Source organism: Asterias rubens, chromosome 16 (assembly GCF_902459465.1).
Source record: "Asterias rubens chromosome 16, eAstRub1.3, whole genome shotgun sequence".
NCBI lineage: Eukaryota > Metazoa > Echinodermata > Asteroidea > Forcipulatida > Asteriidae > Asterias > Asterias rubens.
Genome location: NC_047077.1, coordinates 9,494,818 through 9,512,526, shown reverse-complemented (window position 1 = coordinate 9,512,526; position 17,709 = coordinate 9,494,818). Strand labels below are relative to the sequence as shown.

The 17,709-nt window shown below is 38.5% G+C and overlaps 1 protein-coding gene across 1 annotated transcript; it reads left to right on the top strand.

Moving 5' to 3' along the window:
- Nucleotides 1–67: 67 nt before the first annotated feature.
- LOC117301136 (endoplasmic reticulum-Golgi intermediate compartment protein 3-like) lies at nt 68–15,271 on the top strand. Its single transcript, XM_033785027.1, has 11 exons — nt 68–250; nt 4,114–4,184; nt 6,289–6,376; nt 7,370–7,533; nt 9,427–9,497; nt 9,933–10,098; nt 10,386–10,475; nt 11,313–11,409; nt 12,486–12,693; nt 13,356–13,411; nt 14,281–15,271. Exons 1-11 carry the CDS (start codon nt 154–156, stop codon nt 14,358–14,360), a joined length of 1,188 nt encoding a protein of 395 aa, XP_033640918.1. The 5' UTR covers nt 68–153; the 3' UTR covers nt 14,361–15,271.
- The last annotated feature ends 2,438 nt before the right edge of the window (nt 15,272–17,709 follow it).

The following is a 17,709-nucleotide window of genomic DNA, read 5'->3' as shown; positions in this document are numbered from 1 at the left end:
TTATTTCAGCAGTCAATTCAGTGTGGTGCACCGGTTGGAACAACACGTAAGATTTGCCGGTAAACTGTACACACAGGCCGGCTGTTGAGGAAACACGCAACATTGTGATTGAAATTCTATCGTTAAATTAAATAGTACTGCACTTTTGACATCATGGATACGAAGAATGTGTTAAGTAGATTACGCCAGTTCGATGCATATCCTAAAACTTTGGATGATTTTAGGGTTAAGACATTTGGTGGAGCAGCAGGTAAGTTCCAAAATCCAGTCCAAACACACACATGAATTCACCATGAATTGTTTTAGTTATAAAAAGGGGCCTAGCGGACGACCAACAACAATCATTCATTACATGCGATGTCCGGTCACGCCGTATCGAGGGTTGTTCGGTCGGCTAGCCCATCTTGTTGGAGGGCCAATAACACTAGTAACAGAGAGGATCGGTACAGAAACATAGGCCAGATTTGGCCTACATCCTGTTCGCCGGTACACCTGCTGGACCTCTGCTCTGCTGGCAGTGAGTCAGTGCCATCCACAGCACAGTGGCACAAAATGTCAATAAGGTTTATCGCGATTCAGAAACGCACTGCATTGTGGGAAGGAATATGGGGCGGTTACTATGCAGTTTGTACGACTCGCGCACGCAACGCCTATACCTTTGTGTGGGTTCAACAGCGCCCTCTCTTGATATTTTGCTATATGAAATAAGAACATGTCAGGAAAGGTTTCTGTATCTATTCCCGGCCACCACTTTTTCCACTTAATTTTTCCAAAATAATATAATGTTGAGATTTGTGTACACATTCTCTCTGGAGTGAGAATGAAACATATTTGAACTGAATCTCTCTTTCTAAAGTAAGAACACATTTCCTTATTAAATGAAAGGGAATCATTTCTCATTGCAAAATGTTAATGAAAATACCATAAGTAGGTTTTTATTGCCCTGAAATAGATTATTTGAATAATAGTTTTAAGGTATTTCTATATGACTGTACCACCTACTGCAAGCGCTCATTGTTTTGAAGTCAATCATCAGTAAATATCAAAAAAGGCATTAAATGCTTCAGGGCTCGAATTTGGGGAAAAAATCCACAAGACCGCAGGGCTTGTTGCTAAGAATTTTTACTGGACCGGAAGATTTTTTGCAAGACCAAAATTTTATTAGGAAAAAAAAAAGTTAACACGATAGAACAGCAGGCCTTTTTCATCCCTTAGGAGGCTTTTTTTTTGCTGTGAAACCCAATCAATAAAGTTCCATATACCTACTTCACGTCATTCTCGCCGCCTCAAAAAAAAAAAATCCGATTTGATAGGCATATCACCAACAAAACACTGCAACGTGCAGCATTCAGAAAAAGATCGTCATAAAAAGATTGACCAAAAATTTGACAGCAGTAGTCGGAAGCTCATCACTGTTGGTAGCCATACTTAGCAAGACGTTTGGCAACAAGACCTTACTTTTAATCCATGCAACACAGGGATGTGGTATTGCATCCAGACCTTCTTAATGCAAATTCAACACTCCTTTGTAAGGTATCAGACTTTACACGGTCAGTCGTAAATAAACATCGCTGTACTAAGATGTGCCGCCGCGCCGGGTACCAACACATCACTCCCTCGTCCCCGCTCGCTCACTCCCCGGGTGCATAAACATAAATGGTTTGAGACTAGATGTACAAGGTGTGGGCATGAGTAAACTGAATGGAAAACTTGTATGCAGCCTGATGCACGTGAAAAAAAGGACGAATTGACGTTCCGCAGGCGTGCACAGAACACTGATTTGACGACAAGTAAAACAAAAACTTTTATTTTAAATGAGATTGAAATACATTTTTTAATGAAAGATAATATATTTCATATAATTATTTGTAATAGTAACTATATTAGTATGCATAAAAAAAAACACAAGACCGCCGGACTTGTTCGGCATAAAGTTTACTGGACCGAAGCTAAAATCACTGGCCTCGGGCCTGCGGTCCAGCGTGAAATTCGAGCCCTGTGCTTTAATATTTCAATCTTTCCAACAAAATCAATAATCAATAATAACGGATCCCAGACCTTGCCTTATATTAATTTATTCTTTGACTAAAACACTGATAACTTGTTTCAATAACATATTTGTTATAGTGCTAGGCCTACTTGTAGCAATCCAATCCACTGTGCATCTACATGTACCTTGCCTGACTCATTTATTATTTTATTTGTCACAGACAGTTTGGAAAAACTTTAGCTGAAGTTTTCAAACAAACGAAAATCACCTTCTGGGAAATTGAACGCTAAAGAAAAGTTACTCAAGATTAATCACAATACCATCTGAACAAGGGAAGTATTACTCCCCAAGCATTGTGGCAATGAAGATCATTGACAAAATATCTGCACACAAATATTAGTGTTTTTATTTTTGATGCAATGTGCACTCCATACTCATGAAAATTTGCATAATAATATGCACTCTGCATCAGGAAGGAACATCATTTAAATGCAGTGTAAATGCTTGTTTGTTTGCACAAATTGTCTTGCTAAGTTGATGTAAAGTACAATATGGTAGTTATTAAATACTTTTTTATGAAGTGTTTAGTACAATGCATTAACTTTCAGCTAATTTGGTAAAATCTGTGGTCGACAAACTTTTAATAATTTTTCGACACCATGGGTATAAAGTTGTATCATTTTGGTTGGTCTGTTAGTTTTGTGAAGATGAAGCATGGTAATGATTTACCACAGACTCTTAGGTTTTATCTCTTTTGAATTTCTCAAGTAGGGCAGAGATTTATCTCAGCCCACAATAATCAGTACAAAAATAGATAACTAATTAAGTAACCCGTTTGTCAGTACCCTCTTCTTCATGTAATCCTTGATAAAGGGTTGGAGTCTGGTTTTCATTCATTTAGCCTACTGTACTTGTTTTCTGTTTTATCCTCCTGAGTCGGTGTGGCGGTTTCAGTCTTCCGCCGTGTTCAGTTTTCCGGGTGACGTAGTCGGACATATCATCATGTTGTTCGAACGGTTTTAGCTTTCCAGCGTGTTCAGTTTTCCGGGTGACCTGTCAGATACCGCCGCGAGTACCCTGGCGAGTACTGTAGTTCTCTCAGCAGTGACCCCAAATTGTTTATTATTACGATTATTTTCTGTGTAGTCACATAATCTCTTGTCTACTTTTAATACATGTATTCATGGGTACAACTTTAGGCAGGTCACACTCTGCTTACATAAAAACAACCCATACGGTCCACGCGTTTGCCGCTAGTTGTACTCGACTCGTGGACGCCGCCATGACAGCTACCGGAGGGTAACGGATGACTCAATATGGCACTAACAATGGACTACTTTCTCTCGCTGTGCGCAGGCATCGCATGACGTAATGCTACCGTATTTGGTCATTCGGAAAACTGAACACAGCGGAAAGTTGAAACCGCCACACCGGCTACAAACTGTACTGTTGTTTAAATTTGTTATATATATTCTTTGCGCCATGAAACCATTGAGAATGTTCTGGATTGCTCATAAGGGCTTTTCAAAACAAAACACCAGATAATAATTTGTCCTATTTGTTTCAATTTGACAGTATCCTTTGGTCAAACATACAAAAGTTAGGTTCAGATTTCAGAATGCCCCATACATGCAGTTTTGAGTATTCCTGGTGAGAGCCCTGTGCTGCTATGAACTTAAAAGGCAGTGGACAGTTACTATTGGTAATTACTCAAAATAATTATTAGCATGAAACCTTACTTGGTAACAAGTAATGGAGAGCTGTTGATAGTATTAAACAATGTGAGAAACAGCTCCCTCTGAACTGACGTAGTTTTTGAGAAAGAAGTAATTTTCCACAAGTTTGATTTTGAGGTCTAAAAATCAAGCATCTGAAAGCACACAAATTTGTGTGGCAAGGGTGTTGTTTTTTCTTTCATTATTATCTCGCAACTTCAAAAACCAATTTTGAGCTCAAATTTTCACATGTTTGTTATTTTATGCATGTTGAGATACATCAAGTGAGAAGACGTGTCTTTGACAATAACCAATAGTGTCCAGTGTCTTTAAATATCATCACTCACCTTTCCGATTGAACAATCAGTGTATCTTTTGATAATGAATCTTGTACTCTGTCTTTCACAGTTACCATCATCAGTGCCATTCTAATGACAGTGCTGTTTATGTCAGAACTCAACTATTACTTGACAAAAGAGGTAAGAACTAATACTATAGTGGTACAGAGAAAGGACCATTACCAGCTTACTGTTATTTTTATGTCACACTGCCTGGATTAATATTTGGTGACTACTCTAGATATCGATACTCCCGTGTTCCAACAACAGACATGCCAACTAGTACGTTTTTCCCGTATTTTGTACAGGTTTTTGTAAAAAAATACGGGTGTACGGGTTTTGCAAAAAAAATACGGTTTGAGCATCGCCACTGCAAAAATGCAATTTTATCCCAGTTGGCCTTCGTGCCCTTTTTTAACTCGAGTTCAATATTTTTTTATTGACACAAATAAGTTTTCGGCCGACTACTTACGGCCGATAATGATTATCCAGTGAACTCTATTATTCCACGGGGGTATTCCTTATTCAACTTTCACCACACATCGAGCGAGCGCAATGGAGATTCCCTCGCATCCATCATTGCACGCACGCTAGTAGCACAAACCTGCATTGCTTACTACACGCCAGTTTATCTGACGTCCCGATTTCACAGGGAACCCGTCTAACACAATTCATTGAACAACAGAGGGCGCTGTTGTCAAATGCCCTTATATGGTATCGGTCGTTTTGTGAACGGACGAATCGAGTTTGCAAAAGAATTTTTTGCCAAAATAAAGACACAAAAGATATAGAGCGCCTGAAGCGAGATTTTTATAAGATAAATTTAAGAACTATGCCCCCAAATACAACAAACGAAACTTTTTGGGATGATTTGTTTTTTTTGTCTTCTTCATTGAAATTAAATTGGTTTTGTTTTGTACTTTTCTTCTTTCGACAAAGAAAATGATATTTAATTAATTGACAAGGGTTTCTATATGAAATAGGATATGATTAATCATTGTCTTTAAGATATGATTTATCAATATCTTTTTTTTTTTTTCTTCAAGTTTCAATTAACTGGTTTAATTAGGCTGTTTGATAACTTAATGGCCTTCACACCTTCTCTATTTTGCCTGTCTCGGGGCTTAAAACTACGTTTACGCGTGTTTAAAAAAAAAATACAGGTTTTGATGCAAAATACAGGTTTTGGGGTTTCACAATACAGTTTTGTGATCCCAGAGGTTGGCATGTCTGCAACAACCCTAAAATCGTACAAAAAAAACTTTATAGAAAGGTTTGCGGTAACACCATGTGATGACTATCTCTAACTCAGCAGCTTTCTCAAGAAGACGATCAGAGCATACTGACCGAATCGTCGAGTTGAAACCAACGGTTCTTTTCAGAACCACCCCAACTCATTGGAGATAGTCATTACATGGTGTTACCGCACACCTTTCTATATCGTATTTCCACCATGCAAAGTTTCAAATCCTACTTAAAAAAAACTTTAGGATTTACACGCTAGGGTTAGGATAAGGATTTTAGGAAAATACGCAAAGGGTGCCAGAAGTTAGGGGTGGTCCGATTATAGGTGTGTAACCTAATACTTGAACAATAAGACAATTTCAAAATCTAAATGTACACTCTGTCTCTTTAAGCCCACCTCCTCTGCCCCTGCTGGCATTTTAATGTTTTGACCTTTTCCAGAAGTCTCTAATCCCATCTTCTGTGCGTACATAAATAAAAGCTGCCATTACGACAACAGAAGTGAGATATTCAATTTCAAGGCAATAAGGGCACAAAAGCACAAAATCTGAAAAATGTAAATAATAATTAGATTTAATTCAATTATTCAAGCCCTGAGCTGAATTTAATTAAACTATTGATTTGTTGCAGCCTAAGTAACGTTAAGCCTAAGGGCTGAATTGTAAAATGGTTTTACATCAAAGTACAAACTCAATAATAGAATTACTTCATGCAGTTAACAGTTATCATTAATTACGAGGCAACATGCACATTCACCAAACAAAGAATAGGCCCCTCTATATGAGAAGAGAATATCAAATGGCAAATTATATGGAACAGTAATTCCTGTGGATTTTTAATTCACACAGGACTCGGTGGAAAGAACCGAGTATACAATTAACTCTACACGCCTGGGTGTATTAAGGATAAAAACACAATCTTTATCCCGATGTAAATTGTACACTATTAAATATAATGGCTTTATATTGATTTTGTTTTATTTATGTATGTTTTCTTCCAGGTTATTCCAGAATTGTTTGTCGACAACACAAGAGGAGAAAAACTCAGAATAAATATGGATATTATTTTTCCTAGGATGCCTTGTGCCTGTAAGTAGAGTTTCAGATAATATTTTTTATGATAAATAGTGGGTAGTGTTTTGAAAGCTTGTATCGTATAATTTTTGATGTAAAGTGTGAATTGTTGCAGATTCAGGCCTCTATGAAGTATTCCCATCTGAAATATTGCTGTGGTGTCGGGTGAACCAGGCTCAAAATCTTGCATTGTCTGGGTTTGGGCCCGGCTCAGAGGCTAAAGACCAGGGCAACAGAGGCCTCTGTCCTCTGTGGCCATCTTGAATACAGGCCTGAATCTGCAATAAAGGTATTTTTTAAGTAAAACGATTCTAGGCACGAACAATTTTTGCCGACTACCGACAGGAAGTGGTTGAAGATTACATTCTCCAGCCACTTTTGATTATTTTGTATGCAAGTTCGCCATAAACAACAGGCTACAATTGAAGATAATCATTTTAGATGAAAACAACTTTGAGGAAGCTGAAAGTATAGTAGTGATATTCCTTTTAAAACAGTCTAGATTGTTGGCTGGAGGGGAACATGCATTAGGCAAAGAGTTCCAATGTGATGCAATCAGGGAATGAAGCTGTTGGAATGTCTCTTCATTCTACATCTCAGCAAATCAAGAGTGTATGGTTAAGAAGAAGCAGAAAGCCTTGGCCCTATTTCATAGAGCTGCTCAGCACAAAAATTTGCTTTTAAGCATGACATTTCTTCCTTGATAAAAACAGGATTACCAACCAAATTTCAACATGATTTTCAGGATGAGCGAACTACAGCTGAATACCAGTAACAAGGAATATGCAACAAATTGAAACTTGTTTGGTAATCAGTTTGTTGGTAATCCTGTTTTTACCACGGAAGAAATTTCATGTTTAGCAAATGTTTGTGCTTAGCAGCTCTATAAAATTGGGCCCAGGTTGCATGCTCGAACATTCTGGTAGGAGGGACTAGGTCAGACACACTGTTAGCACAACCATCCTTTCCAATGATAGTTAGTCCATGTTTCTGTATTTTTATTCTCAGTTCTTAGCCTAGATGCAATGGATGTTTCGGGGGAGCATCAACTCGACGTAGATCTCAACATTTACAGACAGAGGATAAACGCTAAGGGGGAACCCATCGATGATAAAGTACAGCCGGTCAAACTGGGTGAAGAAGATCCGGACGCTGCCAAGGAACTTATAAAGGTAACTTTTATTCCACTTTTCAATCTGTCAATGTCTGCTCTTGGGTTCGTTGCTGGCGTTGTGTGCTAGCTTGATGCTTGATGAATAAACACCTAGAAAGCTAACTGCTTGTCCAAGGTGTGGTACAGGGGTGCTCGTGTTGTGCAACCGTGAGGGTGCGGTATTTTACAAGGTGTGAGTAAAAAAAAATCCTCATCTTAAAGCTGTTGATGGGTTGTGGTGGGACGCATGTCTCTCACCGCTGGAAGGGCGACTGACTGAAAAACCTTGACTGATGGTGCTGTCACTGCTTCCAAAGGGAGCCTGTTCAAGGTTGGAATGGTGCAGATTCCAAATAAGCTGAGATGTTCAGTTTGTTCCATTATTTCTACCAATGCAAGTTGTTGGCTGAAAGAAATCACCCTGTTGCCTTAAAGGCACAGGACACTATTGGAAATTGCTCAAAATAATGGTTAGAATAAAAAAAAATAACTCGGTAGCGACATAGGAGAGCTGTTGATAGTAGGCCCTATTAAAAGTTGTGAGAAACTGCTCCTTCTGATGTAACATAGTTTTTGGGAAAGAGGTAATTTCTCACTCAAATATGAAAGACTTCAAGCCTTTTTTAAGCATCTGAAAGCACACAAATTTTGTTGAACAAGGGTATTTTTTTAGTCAAACTTCGATGACCAAGTGAGACAAAATTTTCACAGATGCTTTATTTTATGCACAATTTTATGTCGGGTCAGACACACCAAATAAGAATACTGGTCTTTGACAATTACAGGTTTACAGTGCATTTAACTGAAAGAATTACAAACATTATCTTCACAAGAATTACTCCAAGAACTACTCCAAGAATTACTCAACCTGTCATTGACAGAATAGCTGCAAATATTTGTATGTTTTGACTTTTGACGCAATGTGCACTCCATACGTATACAAATTTGCATAATATATGCACACAGCAGCATCCAATGTGCAGCAGTGGAATGGAACAGAAGTTGAATGATATGCAGTGTTTTATTGCACTAAGTTCTTGCTGCTGATGTGTAAAACAGAGTGGTAATTAATTTGTTTATACTTTTATTATAGATTTTTAATTGTATGCCTAACTGTCAGAGCTAGTTTTGTCAAATTTTAAATAATTTGTTTTTTAATTGCCACCATGGATATTGCGTTGTGTGCTTTTGGTTGGGTCGTTATTTTTACATTGTGAATTCATAGCAGCCATCTTTGATGGTAATGCAACAGACTCTTAGGTTTTATCTCTTTTGAATTTCTCAAGAAGGGTTGTGATTTATTTCTCAGCCCACATCAATAATACAAAAAGTAGGATATGGTTTGATGTTAGTAATGGTGCAAGGGGTTTCTATGCATGTGTACCTTGTACAGTGGTGGGTATAAATACTTGTATGTAAAATACAAATACTTGAATTAAGAACTTAGTTGCAGTGGAGAGCTGTTAAAATAATAAGACATCCTTAGAAATGGTTCTCTTTGAAGTTTAATGATCCTCACCATGCAAAGCTTCAAATAATACTTGTTTCAGGAAAGTACTGAGTATACAGTGCTATTACACATCGGTGAATGGGTAAAAACCAAAATTAATATTCTTTATCCCCGATGCAAATTTAACATCTATTATATCGTTGCGGTATCCGCTGCCAAAACATAGGATTCGAACTGCCTCTAGCTACCGGGCAACCTCGGTAGTCTAGTTGGTAAGACACTGCTCTAGAATTGCAAGGGTCGTTGGTTCGAATCCCACCCGAGTAACATGCCTGGGATGTTTTTTCACAGGACTCGGGGTAAGTACTGAGTATACAGTGCGTACACACATCGTTGTATGGGTAAAAACCAAAATTGAGATCATTGTGTCTTAACGTTTTGTTTGTCCTTCCCTCCATCCAGCTTGCCAAGAAGGATGAGTTAGACCCAAAGAGATGTGAAAGCTGTTACGGAGCAGAGTCAAAAGAACTAAAGTGAGTCTACTTGTGATTGTTCTAGGGATCAAGGTTATACAGCCTAATCCAACAAGAATTACGTACAGCTTATTAACAAACAACACAACATACTTCAAAGTCCCTGCAAAGTTTTTTTTTTAAAACACCAGTATTCTCACTTGGTGTATCCCAACATTATGTATAAAATAACAAATCTGTGAAGTAGCCAACAAGCTGATTGTGTTTTGTAAGTACATTATGTTGTCGTGAATAGTAGTGAGTAACACAGTTGGTTCACCAAGCAGGTGTAGTCGCGACAATTCTTGTAGAAGTCAAGGCAGCACCATTAACTGAGTAGTTGAAAAAAGGTTGTTGTGACTCGACCAATGATTTAATAGTCGCGACTAGTCACCCAGGCCTAATGACAACCCCTGGTAATGAGTCTGTTCACATGCTTGTCATTGTCATTTGTAGATGTTGCAATACGTGCGAGGATGTGCGGGAAGCGTACAGGAAAAAGGGCTGGGCGTTTAGTACTGCCACCGAGATCGCTCAGTGTCAACGAGAAGGCTGGAGTGATAAGATGGACTCACAGAAAGGAGAAGGGTGCCAGATGTATGGCTACCTGGAAGTTAACAAGGTATGTTAATATATTAGACTGGTCCCCTGTCTTTATGTGCGAGGATACATGTAGATATCGGAACTGGTCCTACAGGCCCATCATTTTCATGGGATAAATGTGCTTTGACGTAAGCTTTCCATATCCAGTCAATTTTTCAACCCTAAATTGTTATTGTCACTAATAATATCTTTTGAATAACGAACACTTGACTTCTATATTCTTCCTTTTCTGTGAACTAAATTTGTTGTTGTGTCAACACTAAGTTTTATTTTTTTAAGTGATTTTAATTTTCTACTTTCTGTCAGGTTGCTGGGAATTTTCATTTTGCACCAGGCAAGAGTTTCCAACAGCATCACGTCCACGTCCACGACTTGCAGCCTTTCAGCGGAGATAAAGTAAGTAGTCTTTAACATCAACCCACCATTCTAGGCTGGGGAACAAAAGCTGTTGCTTCATCCCGGACATAGATGTTGCCATTTGTTTAAAGTTCACTTCCGTACAGCATTGAATAAAAGTATGATGATAGATTTGTACTGGTAATTTCGGGTGCGTTCGTTTAGCTTCCCTGGGTCGACCCCGGAGTGCTCACTCGGGTGAGCCCCTGACAAGAGCTAATCGAACAATCACATTGCCCTCTCGTGGTGACGGCATGCACCTCGGGTCACCCCAAGTGACCCACTCCACAAGCCATGCACTGGGGGCTGACCCGGGTGAACCCCGTCAAAGCTATTCAAACATACCGGGGCAGACCGGGGTCGACCCAGGGAAGCTAAACGAACGCCACCCATGTTTTTCCTTATCTTCTGGTGTTCTATAATCGTTACCTGGGGCAGCAGCAGAGGCAATCCATTGTGGCTCCGTGTAGAAACAGGACTGGGCCAGTTTCATGGCTCTGCTTACCTGCGCTTATGTCAAACATAATTTCACAGGTTGGCATGGAATATTTGCTTTTGTGCTTGAGTACTCCACATTCCTAGACTTTCTTTGCTTCCACAGCTAGCGCAGAATTTAGGCACTTAAGCAGTAAGCTGAGAATGGTGATCGTAAGTGCAGATTTTTATTGGTAAGCAGAGCCATGACTTTTGACCCTGATCATCTGTCAGGGGGATATGGGTTCTTCATAACAAGAAACAGAAAGAAAATAATCCTTTTTTTTTCCCCTCTGTGTACACAACCCCAAGATTAGTTTGAACATGTGCATGTATGTATTTTTGTCCTTCTTTTTCATACAGTTCAATATGACACATCACATTAATCATATGTCGTTTGGAATGGAGTATCCTGGTATGGAAAACCCATTGGACAACACTGTTGTTACAGACCGTAGAGGTATGTCAGACCCATAGAGCTACATATATTGACCAGAGCGCTAACACCCTGTTACACACCCACTAAGGTTTTGAAGCCGTGTGGGGCGCATCCATGTTTATGTGCAAACCAATACAAAAGCTTGAAATTTTGTATGGCAGTTGTACAGCTATTAATTTGCATAATAGTGCGTTTGTTCTTTTCTGTGTGTCATCGAACCAAAAAGTGCAGCAAATGTGAACGCACAATCTGCTGATAAGCGTATAAACTGCGAGCGTCATGTGCGTCATGTTTAAAAGGCGCGTATACTTTTTTTAGTATGTCAATCAAGTTGAACTTACAGTTTTCGTAGCGCGGACGTACGCAAATAGTGCAAAAAAACAGCGGCAATGTGTGTTCTCTTAAAATTGAAATTGTTCCGTAGTCACGCAACACATCAAACATGTCTGCACCCAGGGTGGCTTCAAAACCGAAAGTGTCCAACTGCTTTAATCGGTTTGATATATGGGATACTGGCAAAAGGATTAATAATCAATGGCATACATAACATGCCGTCATAGCATCAGAGTCCAGCTTTCTCCTGAAGACGATCAGAGCATACCGATCGGAACGTTAAGTTGAAACCAACGGTTCTTTTCAGAACCACCCCCAACTCATTTAGAGGTAGTCATTACATGGTGTTACAGCAAACCTTTCCATATCGTATTTCCATCATGCAAAAATTTCAACTCCTACTTATGCTATTGGTTGTTTTGTTGCTTTGCTTGTTTGTTTGTTTTTTGTTTGTTTTTTAAGAATATGACATTCATATTATTATTATTTTTTATTTTATTTTTCCTGGAGGGGGAATTTTATTCAAGATTCTTCAATGTACAAAGCTACACAAACTACTGGTACAACCAGTGATCTACTTAAAGACATAACAAAAAGAGAATTGGCAAATGGCAAAAACAGGAAATTGATGATATGCGTGGCATTTAATTAGAACATAGCAATACAAAAGGCTCCCATTTGGTGTTGAACGTATCTAAGTTGTTATTCTTAACAAACATCTTTTTTCCATAACAAAATAACATTTCTATTTTCTATGTGCACAGGCTCCACCATGTACCAGTATTTCGTGAAGGTAGTGCCTACGACGTACATCAACGTAAATGGTCTGGCCACCAGGTCTAACCAGTATTCCATCACGAAGCATGAGAAACAAGTCTCCATTATGAACCTGAGCGGGGAGCAGGGACTGCCTGGTATCTTTGTTCTGTATGAGCTGTCGCCGCTTATGGTCAAATTCACCGAAAAACACAGGTAAAATTTTGCCTTACATGTATAAGAACTCTTTTCGACCATTTCGGGTCCTTATTCTAAAGTAATTTCAGGAACTTTTTTAGGCCTTGGTGTGTCATGCCCGAGTGGTCTAGTTAATCGGACCCAAGCTCTGGTGATCGGACCCAAGCTCTGGTGTTGTCGGCAGTGCAGAATGTGGGTTCAAATCCCGGTCATGACTGTTGTGCCCTTGAGCAAGGCACTTAAAACCATAATTGCCTTGTCAAGAGTTGGGAAGGTCGTGCATTCTGCTCTACCAGCGAGGCTCCTACAGTGGATGATACCCATGCCTACATCCTTACAGACTTTGAAGAAGTTAACTCCTGTTTCAGTCCCAGGAGTAGGTTGCAGTTGATATTGGTTTACAGCTGAAATTAGATAAATGTAGCCCTCACCTTGAAGTGGCTGTCCTTGGCAGTGTGATGTTAGGTGATATCTCAATAACAAAAATTGGTGTAAAAAATTAAAATATCCAATATGTACCGGTATTAAAAAAGACATTAAAGACACTGGACACTATTGGTAATTGAAGTGATTACCAATAGTGTCCACTGCCTTTAACACAAATTGTAGAGTGTGGAAAACAAATGTTATCAGGATGATAGTTTCAGACTTTGTTATTGATCTCTCATTTTCCCTTTCAGATCATTCATGCATTTCTTAACTGGAGTGTGTGCCATAATCGGAGGAGTCTTCACGGGTACGTAGAATTGAAAATTACAAAAGAAACAAAGAATGTAATAGATATTCAATCAGGGATTTTTTTTACAGGACTCGGGGGGGTGGGGGGGGTTGAAGTACTGAGTATTCAGTGCTTTACAAACATCAGTGTAAGAGTAAAAACCAATATTAATAAAAAAACAATTCATGAAAAGGTGTTTCGGTCATTCAAGATAAATTTGTCACGCCAGCACAGAAACTTTGTCTTATAAAGGAATGGAATTGGAATGCTCTGTGCAAATCTGTTGTGTCTCAGCGCGACATGTTTTGCGGGTACATCTGGTAAATTTTAAGTGAGATAAGATGTTGTGACAATTTTAAACTCGCGTGTAAGTAACTGCACTATTTTACTTATCCAAAAGTATCATCCAGCTCGTAATCTCCGCTCTAAATCCAGGTCTCTCTTAGTTTGTCCCTCGACTTTCACTAAATTTGATGGGGCCAGAGCTTTTGCAGCAGCAGCAGCAGAATTATGGAATAGTCTTCCAGACACCGTAAAACAAGCTCAAACAGTGAAGTTAATTAAGACAAAGTGAAAAACACATTTATTTTTGCAATAGCCTTCAGTACTTCTTTCTGTATCAACTAAATTTTGCTTTTGTATTTACTTCACATCTCTATTAACTTTTGCTTCTCTTGTGTTTTCATCTCTAAGCGCAAAGGGACTTCTCTGTGACTGTGATATGCGCTCTACAAAAATGGTTCATTATTATTATTATTTTAAGAGATTCAACATTTTTCACTGACATGACAAATTATAGTATGCATTTCATGAAAACATAACAAATTAAAACATATAAAATGAACAAAATTGATGTCTGATTCTTGTTGTGTTTCTTTGATACACAGTTGCCGGTCTGATCGATTCTTTAATCTACCACTCTGCAAGAGCAATACAAAAGAAGATTGACCTGGGCAAGGCATTATAACATTGGCTGCTAGTCTGTATGTACATGTCGATATCTACCAACATTTGATACAACATGCTCAAATTGAGATCTCAACACAAAGAAATCTTTGTTCGTCTAGCTCCTAAAACAAACAGTTTATTTAAGTGCCTTGCTCAGCCACTAGAGCCCAATTTCATGGCTCTGCTTACCGTAAGCAAAGAATCGGCGCTTGCCGAAGCAGGTAATTCTGCACTTACATGAAGTGCAATTCCCAAGTTAGCAGCGACTTTTGACTTGTGCGCACGTGCGTACTTCCTGTTACTAGGCCTTTTCACTTACATAGCTAGCGCAGAAATTCTGCGCTTGCACATTAAGTTGAGAATGGTGATTGCAAAATTTGGCGGTAAGCAGAGCCATGAAATTGGGCCCAGAACTTGAGTCTGCCCTGCACAACATGCCATATCTTGTTATGATCAAACTTGTTTCTATTTATGGTGATTGATACAATTTGTCACACTCATTACCGGTGAGCTCCAATCATGAACACAATAATTTGTGTGTTTTTTTTGTTTTTTGCAAGGCTTCTTAAGTCTTTATTTCAAAAGATTGTGGATAAATTTGATAAAGTAAACGATTGTTTTTGTTTTGATTTTTCTCTCTTCTGTTGTTATATTTTATCTGATACTATTATTACACCGATTATGAAACTGGAGAATTGGAAACACTAGGTGGCAGCAGACATACCAGGTAACTTTCCATTTTTTTTTGCCATACTACTGCATATTTGCCAAGAACAATAGATTCACCTGGAAGTCTGCCGCCACCTAGTGTCGCCGAAAATCTCCAGATTGCATGCTGCATGGAACATGCGCATGTTAGATTTTTTTTATGTGTATTAAGGTTTTGCCATCAGGGCCCAATTTCATAGAGCTGCTTAGCACAAAAATTTGCCTAGCATGAAATTTCTATTACCAGCCAAATTTCCACATGATTTTTTTCAGGATAAGCAAACAATAGCTGAATACCAGTAACAAGCAATATGCAACAAATGGAAAATTTGATTGGAAATCCTGTTTTCATGAGGGAAGAAATTTCATTAGCAGCTCTATGAAATTGGGCCCAGTAGAGATGCATTCATTTGGTCAGTGGTATTTAAGGTCGTTCATCACATCTGTATTAATCAAAAGGGCGTGAAGTAACTTATTTCTTTCCGTATCATTCTTTGAAATATTAATCTTTTTTGTGAGACATAATAATTATTTTCGGTACAATATTTAACATGTCTGTTTTTCATCATTGTTTGTAAGGATTGTGAACAATTTTGCATTATGTACATTGTATATGAAATGCTTGGACACTCTGATCAAAATGTCAACAGCATCAAACAGCACCTGCATTTTGACTCTGAAGATGAGACCTTTGCCATATTTTATAAAGCTGTTTTTAAAGCATAAAATACTGCAAGTCTGGGAAAACTTGTTGAGTTCAATCAAATTGCCCAGCAAGGTTTCCCAGTATGTGAAAATGTGTTGAATTCACTCAAACTGGGCTACAATTTGGGACCGGAATCCTGCTAGTTTTTACTTAGAAGACAATTGGTAAGCAATATTTTCTGCTTAAAGACAGTGGACACTATTGGTAACTGTCGAAGACCAGTCTTTAACTTGGTGTATCTCGACATATACATACATGTACAATAACAAACGTGTGAAAATTTGAGCTCAATCGGTCGTCAAAGTTGCGAGATAATAATGAAAGAAAAAAACACCCTTGTCACTCGTAGTCGTGTGTGCGCTTTCAGATGCTTGATTTCGAGACCTCAAATTCTAAGTCTGAGGTCTCAAAATCAAATTTGTAGAAAATTACTTCTTTCTCAAAAAAATATGTTACTTCAGAGGGAGACTATTCTAACAGTGGTTTATACTATCAACAGATCCCCATTGCTTGTTACCAAAATAAGTTTTTATGCTAATGATTATTTCGAGTAATTACCAATAGGGTCCACAGCTTTTGCAACTCTATGAAATTGGGCTCTGCTCCGGGGACGCCATGAGGAAGGGAACCTACATTGCGCACATGTAGTTATTCAGATGCTACTTAATAAAAGGGTATTCCATCGGGTGTAAATACTTGGTCTTTTTAAAATTCTCTAATAAAATACTCTAGAAAAGTAGTATCAATAATAAAATAGGCAAAATACAATGCCACAAAATTAACTCAACAAAGTTTAATTTGTTTGTTTTATTTGTTAAAGCTTTTACAAATTTGTCATACATTGGTTGATTTTATCATGTGTTCATTAAAATGTAAGCTACTTAGCTATTATACCCCAATGTACAATCTGAAATGTGCAGTGGCTGCTTCAATTGACCTATCCCATGAAATGCCAATTACGTTCACGCATGCGTACATACACTATTGGTAGGCAAATGCCATAGAGATGGGCACTAAGCAGACGCACAATCGTTATTGTTGAAGCAGTCTGTGTTGAATGTAATAAAAATCACTAAATTATCATTCTGTCCGCAAACAAAGATTGTCCCACAACCGATCAGAGGTGACTAGACTCCAATCACTCTTGCCATACATTTAAGCACGTCTGGAAGTTTCTTATCATACACAATTTGGGATTTCAACATAGAGTTTGCGATAACTTGATCTACACAAATTGTTTAGGTGACAGTCAAGAGAGTGAATAACATCTTTAAAATATTGCTTACTTTTGCAATGAACATGGTTTAATATTTTTTTTTTTTTATAAGGACTTGTCAGTATTTTTTTTTAATGTTCATCAACGTCAAGGTTCCCTCAATACAGGTATATTTCTTAACCATTTCGATTTATCCTTCAAGTTTACATCCCATGGGGCGTATGTAATCAAAATCCCAAATTGTTCCATGCAAGTCCAATTGACCGATCCATTAAGCTCCGCCCCATTGCGTATTGACCAATCACAACGCAACGAAGGTCCAACAAATAAGGTCCGACATGGGTGCGCGTATCTTGGCGCGCGCGGAAGAGTTGTGCAGAAAGGCATTGGAGAGCCCCATGTGTTCTTGCTCACACGTGCGTGGATGGGCGGAGCCTACTGGATCGGTCTATTGATAAAGTTTTAAAACTACACTCAAAATCAAAATCAGTTGTCCTTGCCGGCACTTTCTTTCTGCCAACCACCTGTCGTCTGACCAATTAGCACCACACGAGGGCCTCCTACAAATGTACATCAATCAAATTATACCAATCCATCCAGATGGTGACATGCTCATGAATGGCCTCCGACTGAAAACATAATTTCTTTTTTCAGACCCGAAGTACTCTCACTCGACTTGTCCCTTTTCAAAAGGTGTTTTCCTCTCTTAGGATGCATAATTTCTGAAGGTTCTTGTTA